Source organism: Eubalaena glacialis, chromosome 19 (assembly GCF_028564815.1).
Source record: "Eubalaena glacialis isolate mEubGla1 chromosome 19, mEubGla1.1.hap2.+ XY, whole genome shotgun sequence".
Lineage (NCBI taxonomy): Eukaryota > Metazoa > Chordata > Mammalia > Artiodactyla > Balaenidae > Eubalaena > Eubalaena glacialis.
Window position 1 is genome coordinate 13,154,829 of NC_083734.1, and position 25,656 is coordinate 13,180,484.

The following is a 25,656-nucleotide window of genomic DNA, read 5'->3' on the forward strand; positions in this document are numbered from 1 at the left end:
TACACTCAGCTTTGGGTGGGGGAGAAAGATGATCAGTGTGTTAGTGGCAGAGAGCATGAGGAGGGTGAGAAATTAAAAAACCGGAGCGGCCTGAGGCTGTGTTACTAGGAGCATAGTGTCTCGAGGAAAGGAGGTGACAGTCCTGCTCTGTCGAGGAGAATTCTAAACACAAAACCTGAGAAGGACGTTGAAAAAGCAGAGCTAATTCTCAGGAATCCACCTGGAGGTTGGTGGGGCTGGAGTGGATGTCTGGAGAGAAGTCAAGGGCATGGTGATCTCTACCTGGAAGCTCTGCTGGGCTCTCCTAGGACCCATAGGGGCAGGGGTGCTGAAGCAGGGAGCAGGGGAAGCTGCGGGGACAGTCTCCCTGTCCCTGAGAAGGGGTGGCGGCCTGGGAAAGCTGAGTGATCTCCCCGTCCTGGGGGGTATGAGCAGGAGCCACATGGTGCTACATGGGGGTCTGAAGCTCCTCTCTGTCCCTTCAGCCTGAGCATCTGTGCTGTGGTTGTGTTCCAGCCATGGATGCCCACCCGAAGGAGATGGTGCCTCTCATGGGCAGACTCGCCACTAACCCCAGTGGGAACGTTACCATCCTGCAGGAGAAGAGGCCGGCAGAGATCACCCCCACCAAGAAGAGGTAGGACCGGCAGGTTCAGGCCTGGGTGCTGCGCTGTGAGGGGCACAGGAGGAGCCTGGCACCCACCTTCAGGGACCCCTTGCCTGGGGCGGACCTGAGAATCTCAGTCTCATCTGGGGTGGCCTGGTGCCCAGCCAGGTATAATGGGGAGTGTAGGGGGGACACCACTGCATACTCTGGGGCTGAGCTCGGGAGGTTAGTATGACTGGAATAATCAAGGGAGGCCTCCCTGGAGGGCCCAGGGGCACCAAGGCAGGAACGTTCAGAAAGGCTCCTGGGGGAGGTGGGGAGTTGCTGGAGCCATCCTTGAGATAAGGAGCAGAAAGGTGGGTGGAAATTCCAGGTAGCAGGGACCCCCTACAGCATACATTTTTCAAGTCCACTGGGGGCTCTCACATCCACTGGGTGCTTAGCCCGGTAATTCAGGCTCTCCAGCCCCACCTGTGTAAGGGGGACACCAGCCACGGCACCACCCCATAGAGTAACGGTTAATTGCAATTGTGCCAACAACGTGCTCAGCACAGCGCATGTTGGCGCTGATAGTGTTTTGTTACCTTGAACTTTGTCTTCATTGTTGTCGTCATTGTCACTCCCCAGGGCCCCTGGGAACTGCACAGGGCTGGGATGGTTATGACCACTTCCCAGTTGAGGACACGGAGGTGGCGGAAGCAGAGAAAGTACTTCTCCGGGGTCACAGCTGGCCCCTTAGCTGCCTCCATTGCAGTACCCCCCTCGGCCGATTCGGTGCCCCTCAAGCCTGAATGCCCCTCCTTCAACCCCGCGGCGCTTCCCTTGGACCCGGATGGGCCCCCGGGTCTACGTTGGTCCATTTGCCCTGCCTCTTCAGCCCCTGTCCCAGGCCCCTTCTTGGGCCGAGTTGAGCCTGGTGCTTTCCCTTCTCTTGATTTGAGTAATAATTGCTGAGGCCTTTTGTGCACGAGGCGGGGGGCTGGGCCCAGGCTGGGGAGACTGGGACACGAGAGAAAGAACACCTGCCTCTGCTCACAGTCTGGATGGTGAGAGGGGCCCCAGGGAGAATGTGGGGAGTGGCCTGGAGAGAGGGTGAAGTAGGCGGGGCGGGGCCTGAGGAGGGGCAGGTGGTTCTGATCCTGTGGGCATGTCGCTGAGGAGCTGGTTTACGGTGGATGGTGACAGGTGGACAGGAAGGGAGAGGGCAGAGGCTTGGGGCAGGAGCCAGTGAGGAATCCCATGCGACTAAAGTGCCGGCTGGGTGAGGGTGTCTTTGGGGGGATAAGTCCCACTGGGGCTGGGTCTTGGCAGTCAGTTAAGGACATTGGACAATTGGGGGTAGTGGGGAGCCACGGAGGGATTTTGTGTGAGAGGGAGGGCATGGCAAGATTTGCATTTCAGAAAGGACACTCTGGGTGATCTGTGTGGGTGATGGATTGGAGGGGCGTCTGTTGCGACTGTTGCCCAGGTGATAGGTGGTGAGCCTGGTGGTGAGGGATGGAGAAGCAGGCACAGATCAGAGAAGTATTAGGATCGTGGAGTCTGCCGGATCAACTATGGGAGGGGAGGGAGAAGGAGGACCGAGAGACATCCCCCTCCTCCGGTGGGGGGACCTGGAGGGGTGATGGGGCATCTCTGACATGAGCACTTCGGAGGAGCAGGAGCAAGGTCAGGAGGAAGGAGCCAAGTTCAAGTGTGAAATGTTGGCTGAGAGGTGCCAGAGGCTCATTCAGGTGGAAGCTCCATCCTGGAGCGCAGGAGAGAAAACTGGGTGGATGTGGAGATCAGACAGGTGTCGGGGGCCCATGTGGGAAGCCTGGGTCTGGGAGGGCTTGTCTGGGTAGGAGCAGAGATATCTTGGATCTAAGCCACCAACACTGCCCTCCTGCCTCCTTTCCCCCTTCCCTCCCCTCTCACTTCCCCAGGGGAGGTTTGGACCTCAGAGAAGGACTGAGGACAGAGTTTCAGGAAAATCCCAGACTCTTCCTGCAGTCGGGCTGCCATTCTGAGCCCATCCTGGTTCATGAACTTAGTTCCAGGGTCAGCTCTCCCAATGGCCCTCGCCCAACTAAGGGCCTGGTGTGAGGTGTGACCTTTGTCTCATGAATCTGTGGTCCCTTCTCCTTCCCAAGGCTCTTTGAGGGACCTCATGTGCCTACTTCTCCCCAGACCCCAAAGGTTTTGGCATCTCCCTCAGAACGGAGTATAGGACTTAGGTTTAGAAAGAAAAAGAAAAGAAAATATTATATGTCAGAAGGCAGTTCTGACCACTAAGGAAATATGTACTAATGGGGGAATTGAAGGCACCAAGAAATCTAGATTGGGGAGAAATTTTTGGACCTGGAGCTTTTTCTGAAGCATCATGCCCCTTCCTGTGAGTGGCTGCTATGGTTACCTCCCCCTGGGCGTCACCTTGCCCAGGGACACAGACACAGGCCATGAAGGCTGTAGAGGCACTGACCTTGAAGCTCAGAGCACTTGGGCTTTTCTTTGGACGAAGTAGGAGAGATAAGCTCCTCCCCAGGCCTGAGTCTGCCTGGGGATAGTTCTCTGCCTTCAAAGGAACAGAAATGCCGGAGGAATCGTACAGAGCTGTCTGTCTGCGCATCTGAGTTAACAACACCTAGGTGGTGGTGCCTTTCTGGCTGGGTCAAAGTAGGAGTAAACAAACAGCACCTGCTGCAAGTCAGGAGCCAGGATGTCACCTGGCCAAGACCTTGCTGTCTGCTCATGCTGGTGGATGAGATATGGCACATGCAGTGGCAAGTAGGGCAGGCATGGGACAGGCCCTCGTGGTCTAGCAGCTCCCTGTCCCAGGAGTTAGGTCCTTACATACAGCTGGGTCCTTTCCAGCTCAGCTCTCACCATCCACCTTCCCAGCCACCGAAGTCCTCCTGCCTCAGTCACAGCCCTCATCTTCCTGTTGAGGGATGCAACCTCCCAACTTTTACAGTTTAAGGGTGTGTTGGTCTGTCTGCTTATTGGTCTCTCCATCTATCCACCTATCTACCCACCCAACTATTCATTCCTCAGACAGTCATCCATCCATCCATCCATCCTTCCAACCATCCATCATCTACCTATCTATTCATCCATCCACTCATCTGTCCAACCAGCCATTCTTTTTTCCACTCATTTATCTTTCACCTATCCATCCTTACACTCATCCATTGTTAGGTCTTCTGAGTGTCATGACAAATGTTGGGTTCTAGAGAATTAGGACGATGCAATTGTAGTTTCTGCTGTTGAAGAACTTACAGCCAAAGGACAGTGGGTTATTGCCTAGAGCAGCGATCCCCAACATTTTTGGCACCAGGGACCGTTTTTGTGGAAGAAAATTTTTCCAAGGACCGGGGGGAGGATGGTTTCGGGATGATTCAAGCGCATTACATTTATTGTGCACTTTATTTCTATTATTATTACATTAGCTCCACCTCAGATCATCAGGCATTAGATCCCAGGGGTTTGGGACCCCTGGTCTAGAGCAAGAAAAGCAATGGCCTCACTGTGCTATAATCTGGTCTGATCCTTGGGGCCAGTTTTTACCAACCCACTGGAACAAGAGCTTTGTGAGGGGAGGAATTTTTGTCTACCTGTTTACCACTGTATCCGCAGCTTCTAGAATAGCGCTTGGCATATTGTACATGCTCAGTAAATATTTGTTGAGTAAATGCACTACTGAACCCAGATAGGTAGGGTGGGATGGAGGGCAGGGCAGGAGCTGGACCAATTGTCCTGGGGAAACACCTGCAGGTGTGGGAGTTGGGCTCTGCCTGGAGATAGTCAGCAAATCTCAACCAGGATGTTCTGCTAGCAGATGTGTTTGTAGTCGCTGGGTCAGAGCTGCCATAGTGGTGTGGGGACAACTTTGGGGTGGCAGTTCTGGGGTACTGCAGGGGTGCAGGGAAAGGTGATCTCACAAGATGACCTCTGATGCCCATTTCAGCTGGACAGTCCATAAGTAGACAGTCCTGGAGCAGCACGGGCTCCAGAGTCCAGGTCTTAAGGATCATCTAGCCCAATCATTTTCCATCCGGGTGAGGATACTTGGCCCAGAGAAGGCCAGTGACCGCCTGGGGTCACACAAGAGGAGAGGCAGAGGCAGAGCCAGACTAGAACCCAGGCCTCGGGCTACCAGCTAGGGGCTTGCTCCTCCCTTTGTCTTCTCTTTTGGAAGAATGATTTGATTTTAGGTCAGGTCAGAAGGGTCCTCTTGATAGGCAGGAGACAGGCAGGTTGGGGGCCAATGTATCAGTGAGCCTTGCCCTCACGCCATTTATGCCCCATTTCTGGACTAGCTCTGAGCCTTCCAGGCTTGCCTGGGCCTGACCTAGAGTGAGCACTCCGTGAGGAGGGCACCCTCAACAGTGGGGTTGCAGGACACGCAGGTGGACAGGCCCTGTCCCAGCTCTAATGGCCTTGCTTGGGTGTCCCCCCAGTGCACACTTCTTCCTGGAGATAGAAGGGTTCGAGCCCAACCCCACTGTCACCAAGACCTCTCCCCTCATCTTCTCCAAGCCCATGGACTCCAACATCCGGCAGTGGTGAGTACTGCGACCCGCCAGCCTGCCAGCCCTCACCCCTGCCCTGGCCGAGCCCTCAGCTCCCGCGGGTGGGCAGTGACTCGCCCTGGGCCACACAGCCAGGCCTGCTTGTGGCAAACTACCATTGTCCATTAAAAACTTGTCCCTCTCTCTGTCCTCCCCATTCCCCCACCAGCCTCCCGGGCAGCTGTGATGACATGGACTCCCCACAATCTCCTCAGGATGACGTGACAGAGACCCCATTTAATCCCAACAGTCCCAGGTGAGCCTGGCCCTTCCCCTCCTCCCACCGTGCCCACCAGGCAGGTGCCCGAGGGACAGGCACCAGGACCCTGCAGGAAAGAGAAAGAGGCCGCCAATCCTGGGGCGCAAATGTCTGGGCCCATAGCTATGGCATGTAGGTCATATTTGGGGGGAAGGGAGTATTACATCTTATAAAAGTAATACCCATTCATTATAAAACATCCGGACAACAGTATGCAGCAGAATGAGAACTTAACGCAATGCCATATACATAAATTAAAAATACATGCATGTAGGGGACTTCCCTGGCGGTCCAGTGGTTAAGACTTTGCCTCCCAATGCAGGGGTGCCGGTTCCATCCCTGGTAGGGAGCTAAGATCCCACACGCCTCGCAGCCAAAAAACCAAAACAAAAAACGAAAGAATGTTGTAACAAATTCAATAAAGACTTAAAAAAAAAAATACATGCATGTAGCCATCAAACATCAACGTGCATTTTGCAAGAACACATACAAACAAAAGGATACACATCACGCATTACCGTGGCTGCCTATTTGGAGTGTAGGGGTGGGGAGAGAGATATGAAAAATATTCAAACAGCACAAAATATGAAAGTGAAATTTCCCTTCCTCTGATCTCATTCTTTCGAGGTAATCATGATGAACAGTCAGGCATGTATCTTTCCTGATCATTGCTATGTGGATCCAAAGATACAGTTTGATAAAATGTGCTTGCATTTGGATTAGAAGCGGGGCAGCTCAGGGCAACACGAATCCCAGCACCTCCGCCCACCCCCCAGCACTAAAGGAGGGGATTTCAGGCACTGTGACAGGCACGTGCAGACAGTGGGGGCTGGCGCCGAGACCCTGTAGGCACAGCGGCTTTGGAGAGGTAACGGGAGACAGTGGTGCATGTGTGGCGAGTTGGAAACGTTTTCTGGCCTCAGTGCAAACCTGGCCAAGCAAGAGCAGAGGCGCAAAAAGAGGTGGCTGAGGAAACACATCTTTGTGGCTGTGTCGGAGGGCTGCGTGGAACGGCTGCTGGAGCTGCTGATGGAGCTGCAGGAGCTTTCTGTGCAGCGCCGCCGCCTGGATGTGCCCGGTCAGTGGCTGGCCCTGGCAGAGGGTGCAGGGCTGGGGGTCCTGCTCGGCTCCTGCTGTCCACCTACCCACTGCCCTCCCTCCCCGCCCTCCAGCCTTAACTGCTGGGCTGGCAACTTCGAACCTGATTCTGAGGGCAATGGGGAGCCATGGAAGGGCTTAGACAGGTGACGGTGGAGGATGGGGGTCAAACTGGAGAAGGCCTCTGCTCAGGCAGAGTTGGGACCCCAGCGGCGGGGCTGGGGAAGGGGGAACAGCTCTTCCGGGAGCGGCACTGGTGGGATGCAAGGACGTGAGGAGTGAGTCCCGGGTGGTGCCATTTGGACTTGGGAGACTTGGTGGCTGGTGGGGCCCGAGCTGTCTTGGGGACCAGGAGAGTAGCAAGTTAAGTGGAAGGGGGTGAAGTCTATTTGTAGGAAACCGGGGTGTGGGGCGGTGGGCTGGAGATTTCTGAGCTGGACAGTGGGAAGCCAGGCAGTGGGTGGGACTGTCCCCCTACCAGGGAGCCGGTGCAGAAGGTAAAGAGCAAAAGGTCTCTGATAAGCCTCTGGGCAGCTCACCGAGGAGAAGGAGGAGCCGGCAAGGAGGCGGGAGGAGGAAGAGCTGGCCAGGGCAGAGGGGAGCTGGGAGCTCGGGGCAGGGAGCTCTGTGGAGAGCCTGCAGCAGGTTCTTGAGGTCCGAGGCTGCAGCTGCCACACCCCGGCCTCCCTTCCTCCGGGCCGGGAGGGCCAAGGGCAGCCGGGGCCCCCCTGTGCAGCGGCTCCATCCTGCGACCCTGCCTGCAGACTTCCTCATGCACAAGCTGACGGCCTTGGACACGGGGAAGACCTGCCTGATGAAGGCCTTGTTAAACATCAACCCCAGCACCAAGGAGATCGTGCAGATCCTGCTCGCCTTCGCGGAGGAAAACGACATCCTAGGCAGGTTCATCAACGCCAAGTACACGGAGGAGGCCTACGAAGGTACCCGCCTGCGGGAGGGGCTGTGCAGACAGCGATTTCTGGCGGTGGTGGGGCACGGGCACTGCTGTCGTGGAAGCCCAAAGTGCTTAGTGTGGTGTCTGGCACCTTCCTTCATTCTGCAAACAATCTTGACCACTGGCCGCGTGCCAGGCAGTGTTTTTGGCCCCAGAACACAGGAGTGAACAAGACAGATGAAGGCTGCTCTTCTAAATAAGGAAATTTAAAAATTGATGAAAAGAAAATTACAAAAAAACAAAAGATAATGTCATCAGAAGTAATTGGGGATGGGCAACTTTAGTGTGGATGGTCAGAGAGGTGACCTTTGACCCGAAGCCAGCACAATGAGAAGGATTCAGAACAAAGCAAGGGCAAAAGCCTGAGATGGGACTGAGCTTGACACGGCTGAGTGATGGCAAGAAGGCTGGAGGGCTGGGCAGGGCCAACACATTAGTAACTATTAGTATCGTCATTATCCTCATCATTATTAACAGCCCCATTTGGGACTCAGCTTTGTGGCTTCTCTCTTAGGTGGACGGGAGAGGGGGCAGGGAGACCAAACTCGGGATAGTGTTTCCCTACTCAGGAAGTCTGCTGTGAATAACCAGTAAGGTGTGTCTTTGAGTTTTTGGAGTCAATAAACATCCCACTAGGGTCTTATGACGTGCTTGTGTCAAAAATGATTGGCCCAAGAATAACTGGATGCCATCTTATGGATATGCCGAGGGTACTAAACATCTCAGCTTTTTGCAGGTGGGAGTCTGGCTTGGGCCCTTAACTTTTCTCGTGGGAGACAGTAATTTTATTTGTATTTATTTATTGCCATTATTATTATTTGTTTTTGCCAGTCTGGTGGGTGAAAAGTATTAACTCATTAGGTTCAAATTTTCATCTTCCCGATTACCAGTGATTCCAAACATCTTTCATTTCCTGTATTGTCTGTGTGGATTTTCTTCTCTGTGAGGTGCTTGTTAATAATAGTTTCTCAGTTTTCTTTTAGGTTGTTTGTCTTTTTATTGATTTGTAGGAGCTCTTAATCCATTATGGACTTTTAAAAGCACATTACCTCTTTTATACATCTCAAATATTTCCCCCAGCCTATCACTTGTCTTTTAACTTTCTTTAAGATGTCTTTTGAAATACAGAAATTTTTAATTTTTATGGAAGCAAATACGTCAGTTTTTTCTTTATGGCTTCAGAATTTTGGATTTTGCTTAAGAAGGCTTAAGAGGGTTTTCCCTCCAAAAAGGTTAGTTATTAACAATTTTCCAATTTTAAAAAATGCTTAGTTCTTTGATCCACCAGGACTTTGTTTTTATGTATGGCATGTTGGCAGCTCTTTGGAAAATGCTGTTTCTGGTGTAATGTTCTGAGACACCCGGCCCCCGCACCCCCAGCCTTCTGGTCCCTTCTGTCTGGAGGTTCTGTAGGCTCCACCAACCGTGTCTATGTCCCTCCCCCACCCCCCTCCCTGCGGCTTCTCCCCTGTTCTGTTTCTCAGTCACCAGGGCATCATCCACCCAGCACCCAGGCCAGATGCCTGGACCTTACCTGAGGCAGCCCTTCTCCCCCATCCCCAAAAGACCATCGTGAGAACTCTTTCTCCCAAGGATCTTTGGGTCCATTGGATGGACAGCTCGTCACAAGTCTGGGCTCCTTCTAACACATCCTCCAGTTTTGCAGCCAGAGTGCTTTGAAAATACACATGTACAAAACCCAAAACTCTGATCATGTCACTTCCCTGCTTCAATGCCTTCTGTGCCTTCCCATACCCTTTAGGATAAAGTTCTAACCTCTTAACCTGGCTTATGAGGCCTTGAGTCAGCCCCATCCAGCCTGGCTAAACTTACCTGGTCCCAGTTTAGAGGCCACTCTGGGAAGCCCCCCAACCCCTCAGGCTGTGTTAAGAGCTCCTCTGGGTACCACAGACCCTGCACCTCCCCGTATCATAACGCTCAATTCGCAGGGAGACTGTGAGCTTCCTGAGGACAAGAATCAAAACTGCATCCCATGTCCTGCTGTGTCCCCAGTGCCTGGCTTTGGGGCATAGAGCAGATGCTCCACGAATAATCCTTGCTTCCACGCAAAAATGAATGAAGCAAAGAATGAAGCTGGGCGACACAGACCAGACAGGCAGCTAGTATTTCTCCACGGTTCGGTGGAGGGTACAGAGGACAGAGAGGGGAACAGGCCAGAGAGGGTGTGTCACCCCCGTCCCAGCCGCTGAGCGCAACCGCCCACCCCTGTCCCGTCCGCAGGGCAGACGGCGCTGAACATCGCCATCGAGCGGCGGCAGGGAGACATCACCGCGTTGCTCATCGCGGCCGGCGCCGACGTCAACGCCCACGCCAAGGGCGTCTTCTTCAACCCCAAGTACCAGCACGAAGGCTTCTACTTCGGTGGGTGCCGCCGCCCCGGGTTGGGGTCCGGGGGCGAGAGGGGCGGAGGGCGAGGCGGGGCTTCTACCCGTAGAAGCGCTAGCAGGCAGGGGAGACCCCACTGCCAATCTCTGCTGGCTCAGTTGTGTCCGAGGCCCTGGAGGACAGAGCCGGGACCAGGGAGGCGGCAGGGGCAGATCCACCTGAACAGGACCGCCAGGCTGGAGACCAGCACTTGGGAGGATGGGGAGCCTGCATTCGGGGAGTGTCACCTGGTGGTGTTAGAGGACACACAGACATCCACCTGAGCAGCCCCCTGTAGGGAACATAGACCTGGGAGGGAGGGCAAGGAGAGAGCCCTAGTTTACAGTTTCTGAGAAGGGAAATGACTTGCCCCAGTGTAGTAAGGAGCGGATGTAGGCATCCTGCCTGCCAGCTCTGGCCTCTGTCCCCTGTGTCCAGTGCCTCTTAGGACTGCAAACAGGGGTCAAAAGTAAGAGGACAAAAATTCCCTGACTGACACTTTAGGGAGACCAAATGCAACTGGCGTTAGGCCATCCCGGGTGGAAAAAAAATTTTTTTTATGTGTAAGTTAGATACAGTGAAGTTCACCCATCTTAATGTACACTTCTGTTCATTTCCACAAACGCGTACAGTTGTATAGCCATCACTGTGGTCAGGACAGGGAACAAACAGCTCCATCACACCAAAAACTCGCCTGGTACAACTTTGTAGTTAACTCCTCCTCCTTGCCCAGGCCCTGACTGATGGCCACTGGCCTGTTTTCTTTTCTGGATGGTTTTTTAGTCAGCAGGACTAGATGGGTCTGGGTGGCCTTGAGGACAGGGTCTTGTCCAGTCAGACCTGGCTGGGAAACATCTGTTGGGTGGGATGAAGAGAGGTGACAGGATGGAGATTGGGGGGGGAAGCAGCAGGAGACCTGATGTCCAGCCCTGGTTCTGTCCCCGGTTTGCTGTGTGACCAAGTGTGAGTCACTTGCCTTCTCTTTTCTCAACTAACATTGATTGTTTACTATATATACCAGGCATTGTTCTAGGTATTTGAAATATATCTGTGAACAAAACCAAGATCTCTACCCTCATGGAACTTGCGTTCTAGATGGGAGAGAGACCATCAATAATGGATATAATAAATAAGAATGTTACGTAATATGTTAGAAAATAACAAGTGCTATTGAAAAAAATAAAAAGTAAAGCAGGGGGGACTTCCCTGGTGGTGCAGTGGTTAAGAATCTGCCTGCCAATGCAGGGACAAGGGTTCGATCCCTGGTCCGGGAAGATCCCACATGCTGCGGAGCAACTAAGCCTGTACGCCACGACTACTGAGCCTGCGCTCTAGAGCCTGCGAGCCACAACTGCTGAGCCCGTGTGCCACAACTACTGAAGCCCGCGCGCCTAGAGCCCGTGCTCCGCAACAAGAGAAGCCACCGCAATGAGAAGCTCATGCACCGCAATGAAGAGTAGCCCTGGTCCACGGCAACTAGAGAAAGCCCGTGCACAGCAACGAAGACCCAAAGCAGCCAAAAATAAAATAAATAAAATAAAAAAATAAATAAGTTAAAAAAAAACAAAAACGACAGCTCAAAAAAAAAAAAAAGTAGTAAAGCAGGGGAAGGAGATCAGGAATTCTGGGACAGGAAGGAGCTGGGTTTCAATTTTAAAAGGGCAGTTAGGGTGAATGATTCATTGAAAAGGTGACATTAGAGCAAAGACTCACAGGTGGTGAGGTAGGGAGTGATGCAGGTATCTACGCAAGAGGGAACAGCCTGTACAAGCCCCTGAGGTAGAAAAGTGCCTGTGTGTGCTCGAGGAGAAGGAAGAAGGCCATGGTGGCTGGAGGGGAGTGAGTGAGGGGGAGAGGAGGAGATGATGTCAGAAGATGTAGGGCCTTGTAGGCTGTCATTGGAATTTGAGCTTTTGTTCTGGGTGAGGTGAGCCTTATGTATTAATAGGATCAGTCTGGCTTCTGTGTTGAGGATAGTGTTGGAGGGCCAACAGGGTAGTAGCAGGGAGACCGGTTAGGAGTTTGTTGCAATGATCCAGCTTCAGTCTCCCACTCCTGCTGAGATGGGCAGGATAAGCCCCATTCCTAGAACTTGGGGAATCACCGCTCTGGTCCAGGAGAGAACCGAGCCCCTGTGCCCCCCCATCCCCCAGGCGAGACACCCCTGGCCCTGGCAGCCTGCACCAACCAGCCCGAGATTGTGCAGCTGCTGATGGACAACGAGCAGACAGACATCACCTCGCAGGACTCACGGGGAAACAACATCCTCCACGCTCTGGTGACGGTGGCCGAGGACTTCAAGACGCAGAATGACTTCGTCAAGCACATGTATGACATGATCCTGCTGAGGAGCGGCAACTGGGAGCTGGAGACCACGCGCAACAAAGATGGCCTCACGCCGCTGCAGCTGGCCGCCAAGATGGGCAAGGCCGAGGTGGGTGAGGCCTGGGGGCAGGCGGGAGGGCGCGAGGCACGCTCCCCAGGGGCCCTTCTGAGTGGCCGACTGCACGGAGCCACGGACAGGCAGCACGTGGGTGCACCCTCTGGACTTCAGGCCCTAACATTCTGTTTCTGTCTCCTGCCCTGGGACCCCCTTGCCGGGGCCAGAGTGGAGGAGTCTTAAGGCTGCGGTGACTCATGCTTTGTGGCGGAGGATTCCTGCGTGGTGAGGCACCCAAGCGGAGGAGGCTGAGTGTCTGACCCTGGGGACCTTCAGCCTCTTATGAGGACGGGAGTCCCCGAATGTCTGCTCTGGATCCAGAGCCAGTTGGCTGCCGGTCCCTGACGCTGGAGAGACCCCAGCCTGTCTGTCAGGTTGAAACGTTGAGCCAAGTCCCCAGCAGAGTATGTGGCTGTTCGTGGCTCTTTGTGCCCTTGTGTTGTGGCCGAGGAACTCAAGTTAACTGGGAGCTTGGTGAAGACTCAGCTGGGGTGGGCTCCCATCTCTATCTGTGGTTGGAGCCACGGCTTGGTCTGGTTTCAAGGTCAGGACTCATCATGGCAAAGCTGCCCCTGAGCGTCCACGTCTTGAGCCCTGGTAGGGGACCATGGCTCCTGGGAGGCTGCAGGAGGGCACTGGGTAGGGTGGGGACTGTGGAGCCATCACAGCTGTGCCAACCTCAGGGCAACTGATGAGGGAGGTGGTGCCCCGAGGGCCTTGGGTCCCGTCCCAGTGCTCAGGGCTGGTGCCCACAAGGGACCTTTTCATTCTCTTGTGGGAGGAGGAAGGGATGCAGAACAGCTTTGACAGAGGAGGAATTGTGTGCCTGCCTCCCCCATCTCCTGCCCACCCCAAGGACACAGCTTCCTGGGGGCTTTGAGGAGAGTCAGACTGTGGTCGCAAGTCGGCACTTTCTCCAAGGACCGCTGTGCCATGTGTTTGTCCCTGGGGAGGGCCCAGGGATGAAGCTTCCTGCATGGAGCATGGCCCCCTGACCTCTGGTTCCCTAGAGGATAATGTGTCCCTCTACCCACACCCACCACCTCTTGCCAGTCTTGGGAAGTCGCCTGCACCCTTCCTGGCCCCTTCTCTCCTTCATTCAGTGTTCTTTGGAAACTTTTCCGGATGCTGCCCAAGTTGGCCACTATGCTGGGAGCAGAGGGTGCAGTCATACTTGAGACACAGACCGTGTCCTCGGGCTCGTGTAGCCTGGGGCGCAGAAAGGGGAGACGTGCCTTATCCCTAGGAGCTCCCTGCCTGGGCTGTAGAGACTAGGCTCCTGTGCGAGATGAGATGGGAACCCCACTGGGTCACATGAGATCAGGGCTCTGACACTGTCCTCCCCATTAGGACCCTCCTCCTGGGCCTTGGGTTGGTGCCCCAGGAAGTTCTGCCCCCATCGTATTGTACCCAGGGCTCGCTTTCGGGAACTAGTGAGCTCTGCATCTTGCCTGAACTTTGGAACCACCCAGGAAGCTTTACAAGACGCAGATTCCTGAGTCCCACCTCCGGAGATTTGGATTGAGTTAGTCAGTGGTGCGGGCGTTCTAAATGTTCCCCAGCGACCCCAACATGTAGCAGAGCGCAAGCTCGCTGACCTAGAGAGTGGGTCCCACGGGCCTCTCTGAAAGGCTGGTGTCATGCATCACCCCCTGACTGGCCAGAGCAGTGAGCCAACCAACTGGCAGGGTCTTGACTGAGGGTGGGATGGCGAAGCTGGAGAAACTTGCAGCTGCTTCTCAAATCCAGGCCAAACAGAAATTATTTCTCGAAATTGTCAGTTCCTGGATTCTTCCCGGAACAGACTCCCCAGCTGGTGCAAGGATCTGTGAGCTGATCGTGCAGCCCTCCGACGCGTGCAAAAGGCCTTCACGCCTCTTGTCTCGGGTATTCACAATGCCTGGTGTGACGGGCAGGTCAGCGAGCTTTGCGCCCATCCCACAGATAAAGCGGGGGCCAGGGGTCACAGTGACAGGCACTCGGCCCGACTCAATCCACCCCTGGTGGGAGCCTCTTCCCAGGCCCTGTCTGCCTTGGGCAGGCCCAGCGGTCTTCGCCCCAAGCCCTGTCCAGAGGCTGATGGTTGTTACTCTTCCTGTCCCCAGATCCTGAAGTACATCCTCAGCCGTGAGATCAAGGAGAAGAGGCTCCGGACCCTGTCCAGGAAGTTCACCGACTGGGCCTACGGGCCAGTGTCGTCCTCGCTCTACGACCTCACCAACGTGGACACCATGAGCGACAACTCAGTGCTGAAAATCATCGTCTACAACACCAACATCGATGTGGGTCTCCCGGGCCGGCTGGGGAAGGTCAGGGGGTAGCAGGCTGGGCCCCAGGCCAGGGAGGCCCTGGGAAGACCCCTTGCTACTAGCCAGACATGTCTGCAGCCCCCATTCCTTAGCCTTAGTGGGCGGGGCCTGGGGTGGGTGCTGGGGCCACCTGTTCCCAGCTGACCTTGTGGTGGGGGTCTCCTGGCCCCATAATCCTGGGCAGGGTTGCGGGGGGGTGTAGATCTTCTTCATCTTGTTTCCCCCCAACTCCTTCTATTGGTTCCATATGGCCAGGCTTAGAATCCCCTCTTCCCCCAAACCTGGTCCCAAATAAGTGTCAGGGAGTACACAGTTTGAACAATCAGGGAGGCCTTTCTGGAGGAGGCATAGCTGGGAAGTCAGTGAGGCTGAAGGAGAAAAGAGAAGATCAGCAGCGGGAAGTTTTTGGCTCTTGGAGGAAAGTGAGGCAACACATCTTTCACATTTTACCAAGAGTTGTGCTTCCCAGAGCCTGCCTTGCCCGGGATCTCCCTGGCCCTCACAGCAGCCTGACTGGTAGGGCAGGGATTGAGATCAGTTTTACTGATGAGGAGGCTGAGGCCCAGAGAGGGTCAGGGGTTTTCCTGGGGTCACACAGTGAAGGAGGGCCCAGGAGGGGCCAGACCCCAGTCGTGGCCCTGGCCTCCCTTCTAGCCCTCCCTCCCTCCCCACCGTGCCTCAGATCCTCTTGGCAAAAACACCAAGCTCCGTGGCGTTCGGTTGCTGTCTGGGTGCGCTGGAATGGAGCCTCAGGAGCTAGAAATTACCCTCCCGACATTTCCAGCCAAACCAGTTCATTGCCCCCTTCTGCCAGGGGCAGTGCTGACTCAGAGCTTCCTTTGAAATGAGGGCCCTCCGAAAATGGTCCCTTCCTCTCTCTCATCTCCATGGTGACTGGTGCCGTTCTACCCCCAGAACCGGCACGAGATGCTGACCCTGGAGCCCCTGCACACGCTGCTGCGTATGAAGTGGAAGAAGTTTGCCAAGTACATGTTCTTCCTGTCCTTCTGCTCCTACTTCTTCTACAACATCACCCTGACCTTCGTCTCTTACTACCACTCCCGGGAGAAGGAGGTAAGTGGGCCCCTTGAAGTGGGGGATGGGTTGGTCAGCATTGCAGGACCCTGGAGCCGCCCTATGTGCATATGGGGAAACTGAGGCCCAGAGAGGACAAGAGATGTGCGTGGGGTCCCCCAGTTTTCATGCTTCAACAGTGTCTTGGACACTGAATACGTCGCCAGCGCCTGGTTGAGCCCAACCCCAGGTGCTCAGCCCCAGGCTGACCCCTGCTGGGGGAGGGCTGCAGAATTAGGAGCCCCAGGCCCTGCCCAGGCTCCATGTCTAAATCTGGAGCTGGTTGGGTGTTTTTGCATGAGGGCCATGGGAGGAAATGCGGGGAGGTGGAAGTCACTTGGAGAAGCATTCCCAGCACTCTGGGTCTCGGTTCCCCATCCATTACACGAGGCACGGAGTCTTGGCTTTAACTGTGTTATGAGGCCCTGTGAGTGTCTGGATACAGATGGAACAGATAAATGCCAAGAGGTGTGAGGGGGTTGTTAGCATGGATTGGATCGTGCTTCTCACTGCAGAATTCTGGGTTTCCACTCTGGGCGGGGGAGGCAGGAGCTGGGAGCTGCAGTTCCTTTTTGGTCCTGTACAGAGATCCGGCTTTGTGCTGACCTCTGGCCCAGCTCGAGGGTTGGGCACGTGTATGTGCATGGTCCCCCCGGAGGTGGCGCTACCCCTGCCTTCCTCACTCCCCGTCCTGCACCCATCCATTCCTCTCCCTTCCTCCCAGGCCCTGCCACACCCCTTGGCCCTCACATACAAGATGGGGTGGCTGCAGCTCTTAGGAAGGATGTTTGTGCTCATCTGGGCCATGTGCATTTCTGTGAAAGAGGTGAGTAGGTCACCAAGCCCTCCTGGACTGGCCTGTGAGGCAGGCAGGGTGACAGCAAGCTCTGCTACTACTGTCGGGAGACTTTGGGGAGGCATTTCCTTTTTAACCTTTAGATTTACATAAACAAGCCAGCTTATCCTACCTACTTTATCTATCCATTCCTCCATCCATCTGTCCATCTATCTGCCATTTATCTACACTCCCAGCCACTCAGTGTCCCATCTTCCCTGCCCCTCCATCCACCCATCCAATCACCTGCCCTCTCTCATCAACCCAGCCACTCATTCATCCATTTAAACACCCACTCATCCTTACCCACTGTCCTTCCATCCTTCATCCAACCGTCTTTCCATCTGTTTGTCAGTCGATCTACCCGTTCATCCATCCAACCGACGAATCAGCAGGTATATTCTGAACCCCTTCAACGTGGGGCTCTGGAGGAGATGATAAGGATGGAGGGAATCTGCCCTCTTTGAGTTCATAGTCTGGTAGGGATTTCAGATGGACACAAATAGCTAGACTTTAACATAGACTGTGAAAAGACCTGATGTTGGGCTCAGACCCGTGCTCAGAAGAAGAGAGATGACTTTTATTGGCTGGGGGGGAGGGGGGCCAGGAAGGCTTGAAGGCAGAGATGGCACTTACTCTGGTAGGGGAGGGTTGGCATGAGGACACTGGGGAGAAGGTATTACAGGACAGGTGTGGGGAACAGCATGAACAAAGGCTCAGAGGCTGGAAAGCTAGGCCATATTTGGGGAATGGCAGGTAACTGTATGGTTGTGCTGCTTTGTGGGTTCTGGGGTGATTACGGGGGTGAGAATAAGAGGCATGAGAAGATCAGGGGGAGCATCCACTCTTACCCTGGGGTTGCCTCTGTCTCCCAGGCACAAGTCCCCTTCCATATCCCTCACCTGGGCTCTGGCTGGGCCTCCACATACTTCCCTGTTCCTGAGTCTCAGTCCTGGGGAAACGCCCCCCTTCCCCAGATCCTCCAGTGAGGGGCATGAAGAGGGGGCAGCTTTTCTTTCCTTTCTGGCCTCAGGGCATCGCGATCTTCCTGCTGAGACCCTCAGATCTGCAGTCCATCCTCTCGGATGCCTGGTTTCACTTTGTCTTGTAAGTAGGTCTGTCCCCTTGGTCACCACCTCACAGGCAAGGCTAAAGTCCTGTATGATGGCTGCTGTGTCCCTCTGCAACAGCCACCCTACCGGGTCACCCTGTCCCTGTCATTTTGCCAAGTCACATGGCCAGGGACCTCCTCTCTCCTTTCTGGTAAGAGAGGCACATAGATGCCCATGGAGAGGACCAGAAAACACTAGGACAGTGCCCACTATCCGGTTGCAGGGATAGCTGACTTCACCCTGCCACAGAGCCCTGGGCGGCAGCCAGCACAGAGAAGGCGTGTTTATTTTTTATGAAGGGACATTCCAGGCCAGTTCCTCCTGGCTGTCGTTTTGGACCCTGGCAGGTCAGGGCTGGAAGGTACTTGAGAAATCATCGAGTCTCATCTTTAGGCATGAAAACCGAGACTCAGAGCAGGGAAGTGAGTCACGTAGAGTCAGGCGGAGCTTCAGTCATGAAGCTCAAGCCAGCCCAGTTTCCCAGTCAGCCTCATCCCAAGCTTGTGCAGGGTTGACTACTGTAGGCTCTAGCCAGAAAGCTCAGCTCAGCAGCCTCTCTGAATGAGGTCATGTGAAGAGGATTATGTAACCCCTGTCTCTAAATAAAAGGAGGATTATGTAACCCCTGTCATGTGCAGAGGATTACGTAACCCCTGTCTCGAAATAAATAATGGAAAAGGATCTGCAGCTTGGGATGAAGAATGTTAGGCTCCATGGCTCTGTAGACCCCACCAAAGGCCCTCTTCTGAGCATTTGGGAGGCTGGGTCTATAAAACCTTGAATCCTGGCCTGATGTTTCCAAATACCTATTAACAGCTTTATTAAGTATGTACCTGCCTTCCAGAAGCATGAGCTAAGTTCTTCATCTCTTTGGGCAGTATCAGGGGCCCCCTGATACTGCAGTGAATGAATAGGCCAGGTGCAGCACTGCCCAGGGTGCAAGTCACATATGAGTCTGTCAGCTTGGAGAAACTGTGACGATTCCAGAGAAAAATCCATTTGTACAGCCACTAGCTTTGGCACAGACAGAAGGCACCAGTGCCATGTCCTGCTCTTCTGCTTCTTCGTTGTTTTCTTAGTGTAGAGGAACGTGGAAACATGCTTCCTCACTTCAGTCCCAAATGCCCTGCTCACCCAAACGTTTGCTTTTCACTGCACAAGAAAATCAAAGTTGCCTGTGTCCTAACTTTAACTAGTTAGATATTTTGTAATCGTGGAGACTACCTGATGTTATAAGCAAGAGAGGGTTTCTATCCAGATGTCTGCATAACTGATGGTGTTACACACTGTTTAGGAGTAGATTTTGATCTTGTATGTTTGGTACATATTGTACTTTAAACATTTCAAATTGTGGTATAATACACGTAACACAAAAGTTAAACCATGTTAACCATTTTAAGTGTACAGTTCAGTACTGTTAAGTACATTCGCATTGTTGCACAATCTCCTTTTAGCAAACCTATTATATAGCATGTGTTGTAGTTTTTTAAAGGATTTTTCAAAATAGGTTATGGGGGACTTTTGTTATGGTTGACTTTTGAGTATAGATGTCAGCTTTTGTCATTTTGGTTAAAAATGCAATCATTCACCACATCCTCAGTCTACCCCAGTGTACCCCAACCTATGTGGGGGTCAGAAATCACATGGGTGATTTAAAAAACATACAGCCTCCTGGGCAGCACCCTGGGCCTTCTGAGCCAGAATCTCCTGGGCCCTGGGGATCTGTATCTTTAAAAAGTCCTTGTCAACTGCAACCAGCGCTGACTTGCATCTAGCAATGCAGTCTGCAAGGCTGGATTTTAGACGTGGTCCAGCAGATCTGGGGCAGCCTTATCTGTCTCTTCAGCACCAGCCACCAGGGTAACCATTCAGGATTTAAGGGAGGTTGGAGGATTTGGACATCTTTGCCCTGATGCCAAGAAGTAAGTAAGGCCCTTGTCTCCTGTGTCTCCTGAACAGTTTTGTCCAAGCTGTGCTTGTGATACTGTCTGTCTTCTTGTACTTGCTTGCCTACAAAGAGTACCTCGCCTGCCTCGTGCTGGCCGTGGCCCTGGGCTGGGCGAACATGCTCTACTACACGCGGGGGTTCCAGTCCATGGGCATGTACAGCGTCATGATCCAGAAGGTGTGTTGGGGCTGCCAAGCGTCAGAGATGGGCAGGGAGGGCCTTCCGAGAAGACCCATTTTTCAGATGGGGAAATTGAGGTCTGGAGAGGAAAAGAGACTTGCCCAAGAGACAGGCCACTGCTCTTTCTCCCAAATACCGTGGTCTCCCTTTGCCTTTGGTCAGGCTCTCTAGGAGGGAAAATATGTATATATAATATGTTATATATATACACGTAGATATGTTAATTATATATGTTTACCGTATAAAGGATGTGCAGCACACACGTTACAAACAACAATAAAATATACAATGCCTTTTGTTGTAAATTCCACATGGCTAGTTGAGTCTCACCGAACAATTTGTTGATTTTGGTTGAACTCATATCTGTTTGCCAACCTATGGTTGCAATTGACAAGTGAGTGTTGTGCCAGCATAAATGCTGATATTTTCCTCTGCTTTAAGGAGTAAGATGAAAGGGAAACAATGAAGACTTGTGTTGAAACTGCATTTGTTTGTCAGTGATGCTGAGCCATTTATCTGCTGAATTGGATAATAGTTTTCAAATACTAGAAGAATATTTCATCAACGTTTTTGTGCTATTCCCACTATAACAGCTACAGATAGGACACATGTTTAAAGTTTAATCTGCCTTAACATTTTGTCCATCGTTGTCTTAAGTCTAGATCTAGATGATCAACAATCTCTGATTTGTAGCTTTTACCAATTTCCATGGTGTAAATATTCCCACCACGGCTGACTTCCAGCTACCAATGCGATGTCACTGAATACAGAATTGGGAAGGGATGCACAGTAATGCACCATTATATAGTGTTTCCACCATATGGTTACGCTAGAAATACATAGCCTTAAAAGCCTAGATAATTATAAAATGTAGTAAAGTCACTCGGAAGTGATGAGTTTTGAACATTTATTATCTTTGTTTCTAATGCAATTTATTTACTTATAAGTTTACACAATTCAATTCTTAGTCATGGCTGTGTTTAACAACGAGCTCAGAAAATTCATGAAAGTGAGACAATCAGCTCTTGTGAGCTGGTGCGAGCTCGGCCCAGCACACTGCGGCCCCCAGGAAGTGTGAGGATTCCAGATGTGAGTTTCTATGAGGAAAGGTGCTCATGTGCAGCCTGAATCAGCAGGGACAGAAACAGACTGTGTTCTAGGAGGGAGGAGGGCGGAGAGCAGGAACAGAAGAGAAGTCTTTCTGGAGGAGGTGGGCCCAGCGCTGAGCTGTGGAGACAGCGTCAGGAGGACCTGGTGAGGGTCACAGAAGAGTGGCCCGAGTGAGGGCATGGTTAGAGTGCGAACCCGGGAGAGGGTGGAAAGCAGTCAGGAAATCAATGTATAATGAATATGTGCTCAAACCTTACCCTTGAATTGCGTTTCTTTCTTTGTAGGTCATTTTGCATGATGTTCTGAAGTTCTTGTTTGTATATATCGTGTTCTTATTTGGATTTGGAGTAGGTAATTGATTTATAAATAATAGTAACTCCCTCATTTGTAAAACACTTTATACAGATGTCAGCATGACAAAGCACACAGGAGCCTCAGCAACAATTATATCGGCCACCAGTGGAACACTTTCCGTGGTTAGCATTTCCCAACCATTATCTCTTTACTTCTCGTGACATCTTGACCAAGGGGGAGTCATCATCATCCCTGACCATGAGGGCACTGAGGCTTAGAGACTCCAGGATTTGAACTGGTTGCTTTTATCCAACCACCCTGTGGTGGTATGCCTCCCACCTTTACATCCATCATCATATGTGGCTCTCACAGCCTCAGATAGGCTTGGCAGGTTTTTGGCCCCATTTTACAAATGGAGAAGCTAAAGTCTGCAGAAATTTGATTGATGGTCTTTGAAAAATAGGAGTAGAGTAATGCATTGAGATAACCTCCTTTGGCCCTCCACGTCACATTACTGTCATAGTTTGCTGCAGATATATCTGTGAGAGCCTCTGGTCTGCTGGGACCAGGGATGGGAAACCCCTCTTGAAAACCTCTCCATTTACACCTAGAGACTGTCATACAGAGTGGAGTAAGTCAGAAAGAGAAAAACAAATATCGTTTATTAACGCATATACGTGGAATCTGAAGAAATCGGTATAGATGATCTTATTTACAAAGCAGAAATAGAGACAGATGTAGAGAACAAATGTATGGATACCAAGGGGGAAAGGCAGGGTGGGATGAACTGGGAGATTGGGATTGACATATATACATTATTGATACTATGTATAAAATAGATAACTAATGAGAACCTACTGTATAGCAGAGGGAACTCTACTCAGTGCTCTGTGGTGACTTAAATGACAAGGAAATCCAGAAAAGAGGGGATGTGTGTATACATATAGCTGATTCACTTTGCTGTACAGTATAAACTAACACACCATTGTAAAGCAACTGTACTCCGATTAAAAAAAAAAAACCTCTCCATTTACAACAGAGGGAACAGCATAACCTGATTTTATTTCTAACCTCTGCATAAAGAGATATTTTATTTTCCCAAACCAGTTTTTTTTTCCCCTAGTTATCATTGGCATTTGAAGTTAGGCAACTGTTCCCATCTGTCTGGTACCTTTTCTGGGTCACAGTTTGCTTATTTATTTGGTCCTTCACTTGTTTGTTTATTCATCTATCCATTTCCTCCCTGATTAATTTGATCATTCATTCATTCATCCATCCGTCCATTCATTCAGTAATGAGCCACTGCTGTAGTGCGTTGGGAAGAAGAGAAGAAGAGTCCCAGGCCTTGACCAGAGGTCTTGCCACAGAGCATTAGGAAGAGACTCAGGACTTCCCAGTCTTGGGGGAGACAACCCAAGCTACAGGAAGTTGGGAGCTCAAAGCCTGGTTGAGGAGCCAGAGACACACAGATTATAGATTGTAATTATCAACTGTGCAAGCCCGTGATAGATCAAGGGCTGAATGGTGGGGTAGAGAGAAGAGTTTGGGCTTTGTTAGGCAGAAAGGGCTTTTTGCCCTTTCTGTCAAGGCAGAGCACCAGCCTGATGAAACTTCCGGGGGAGCTGAGGCTGGAGATGTAATTTAAATAGCCAGAGAGAAGGAGGCAGCAGGCCTGCAGTCTGTGTGTGTGGGCATAGGTGTACATGCAGGCATGCACGAGTTTACTGGGTAGTTAACCAGACAGAGAGGCTGCAGAGAACACCCTGTTATGTCTTCCCAGCCCTGGCCTCGCTGATCGAGAAGTATTCCAAGGACATTGCGGACAGCAGCTCCTTTGGCAACTTCAGCGACACGGTGCTGGAACTCTTCAAGCTCACCATAGGCCTGGGTGACCTGAACATCCAGAAGAACTCCAAGTACCCCATCCTCTTCTTGTTCCTGCTCATCACCTATGTCACCCTCACCTTCGTCCTCCTCCTCAATATGCTCATTGCCCTGATGGGGGAGACTGTGGAGAACATCTCCAAGGAGAGTGAGCGCATCTGGCGCCTACAGGTGACCTTGGCAGAGTCTTTTCCTATGGGAGCCCTCATGGGGACTCAGTTCAGCACATGGCACCAGTGGATCTGGGGTGGGGCCTGGAAATCTGCATAAGCTCCCTGTGCTTGGCCAGGTTTGAGGAAGCTAGGTTTCTGGGGTACGAGGTCTAGGGAGTGTGGCTGGACAACAGCACGTGTGAGAGGAACTCAGGCTTATGGGTGTGATATCTGCAGAGCTACTTGTGAAAGGGGGAGCAGCTTCCTTCTCTGGTCCGAGAGGCAGAAATGAGGTATATGGGGCAACAACAGGGAGAAAAGCTTTGATTTGACACAAGGAAGTTACTAATGATTAGGGCCTTCTTAATTGGATTGTTGCTAATATTCAGGAGAGATTGGACAAATTATTGCCGGGAAAATTGCCGAGGGAACTCTGAGCCTGACATGGGGCTAGGACCGCATGATGTCCTCCTGGACACTCCCTTCCTGGTGGGATCCCAGGATCCTAACATTTTCAGTTAGGCAGCTCTGGACTTCCAGAAACATTGTTTATGTGATGTTTCAAACAATCTGAACGCCTTTCCCAAACTTACTGGGTGTTCATTTTTGAATTCTGTAGGTTAGCCAGATCCTCAGGATCTATGCATTAAGCATTCCATGCAGGTGGAGTGGGCTGTTTGGTGGTGTGTGCACGTGTGTATATGTGTGCGTGTGCACGCGTGTGGGCGCATCCATGCTCACACGGAGTCGTGCTCCTGGGCTGGCTCCTGAGAGATGCACTTAGGCTCGTTTATGTCCCCAGAGAGCCAGGACGACCTTGGAGTTCGAGAAAATGTTACCAGGATGGCTGAGGAGCAGATTCCAGATGGGAGAGCTGTGTAAAGTGGCAGAGCAAGATTTCCGACTGTGTTTGCGGTAACAAAGGGAGAAGGGCCCTTTGGTGATGCTTTTTGGGTGGGTGAAGAGAGATGAGTTGGTGAATGTTAGCGAAATGGTGCTGCCATTCGCTTGCCGGACCACGGCACGGTCTGTTCTGCCTCCTCAGAAGATGGAATTTGCTCTTTCGGGGTCCCTGGCCCTGGGATAGACTTTCTCAGCCTCAGAAGGGAGAAGGAGGAGACTCTGCCCTTTTGGAGGTGCCTCCATGGCCTCCCCCTGCCCAGTGTCTGCCTTAGAAGAGATTTGCCAGCCTGGCACTCTTTGTCCTTCTGAGAGGCACATTCTGTCACAGGCAAATGGAAAGTGAGACAGCTACTTTTGACAGATGTCAAGCTTTTTGATTTTTAAAAAAGTACTTGAACGTGCCCTGACCATCTTTTCTGATGGGCCTACCTCTTCCTACCCCCTGTCTGACTGCCTGACCCTGCAGACTACCTTCTTGGAGTATAATTGTACCTTGACCTACTTCTCTGACTGAAACCCCTCCACGCCCCGCTCTGCCCCAGGAACCATCATTTCAACTATAATAGTTACTCTAATAAATATGTCTAATTTTGACACCCTCACTCTAGAGATGTTCTGTGAATGTGAACTTCAGCCAAACTATCGTCTCCAGTTACAATCCAGCACCTTAGACACTGCCCACTCTTTTGGGTTCTGAACCCTGACCTTCTTCTCTTTTTATAAAAAAATTTTTGGCCACACCCCGCAGCATGTGGGACCTTAGTTCTCCAACCAGGGATCAAACCCCTGCATTGGGAGGAGGAGTCTTAACCATTGGACTGCCGGGCAAGTCCCCTAACCATCTTCTCTTAGTGCAACCTTAACCCTAGCTGGACTTCACGCCCTCACATCTTCTCAGCCCGAGCCTGCCCCACTCTCCTTCCTTCCCTCCTTCTCCGTGGGCTGCCTCCCCCGAGTCAGGCACAGCCCCTGCTGGCTGAAGATGTCCCCTTTACACCTCTCTGAGCTTCTGGGTCCCACACCCTGGGAGGAGACTGATCCTGGAGGCCTGGGAAAATGGGGATTTGGGCAGGTTTCAAGCCTTAACAACACTGATGTGACCACATGGGGCAGGAGTGCTCCTGATCCTTGTGGAGGACACCCCAAACGCTGTGCTGCTTGTTTGCATTTGATGAGGTGCACTTGGGGAGTAGTGAGAATGATTATCACACCTGCAGGATCAACGAGGTGAAGTGGACTGAATGGAAAACTCACGTCTCCTTCCTCAACGAAGATCCGGGGCCCGGGAGACGGACAGGTACCGCTGCTGTCAGGAAGCGTGACACCCACTCCTTTCTGACTACGTGACCCCAGGCACACCAAGTCGGAGGGCCGTGATTTTCCCCATCTGTAAAATGGGAGGGTTGAATTAATTCCTTCCAGCTCTACCGTTTTCTAACCTGAGCTGGAATAACTTCTAAGGCAGGTGGTGGACTGAGACCTGGAGGTACAACTTGCAGAATGCTGTTTCTGTAAAATAGTGTTTTTTGTTTTTTGTTTTCTTAAAGCAGATTTCAACTAA

General features: G+C 52.2%; 1 protein-coding gene across 2 annotated transcripts; it reads left to right on the top strand.

Annotated features, from left to right (window-relative positions):
- The first annotated feature begins 518 nt into the window (after positions 1-518).
- On the top strand, positions 519-25,656 carry TRPV3 (transient receptor potential cation channel subfamily V member 3). 2 transcript variants are annotated; one of them, XM_061175086.1, is made up of 17 exons: positions 519-637; positions 5,047-5,151; positions 5,327-5,413; positions 6,340-6,494; positions 7,279-7,455; positions 9,711-9,851; positions 12,008-12,288; positions 14,400-14,576; positions 15,519-15,677; positions 16,402-16,503; positions 17,546-17,619; positions 19,584-19,749; positions 21,147-21,213; positions 22,937-23,211; positions 23,995-24,107; positions 25,313-25,392; positions 25,643-25,656. In XM_061175086.1, the coding sequence occupies exons 1-17, from the start codon at positions 519-521 to the stop codon at positions 25,654-25,656; spliced, it is 2,292 nt and encodes a 763-aa protein (XP_061031069.1). The 2 variants fall into 2 exon arrangements, with proteins under 2 accessions (XP_061031069.1, XP_061031070.1); XM_061175087.1 differs by having other exon boundaries at positions 25,646-25,656.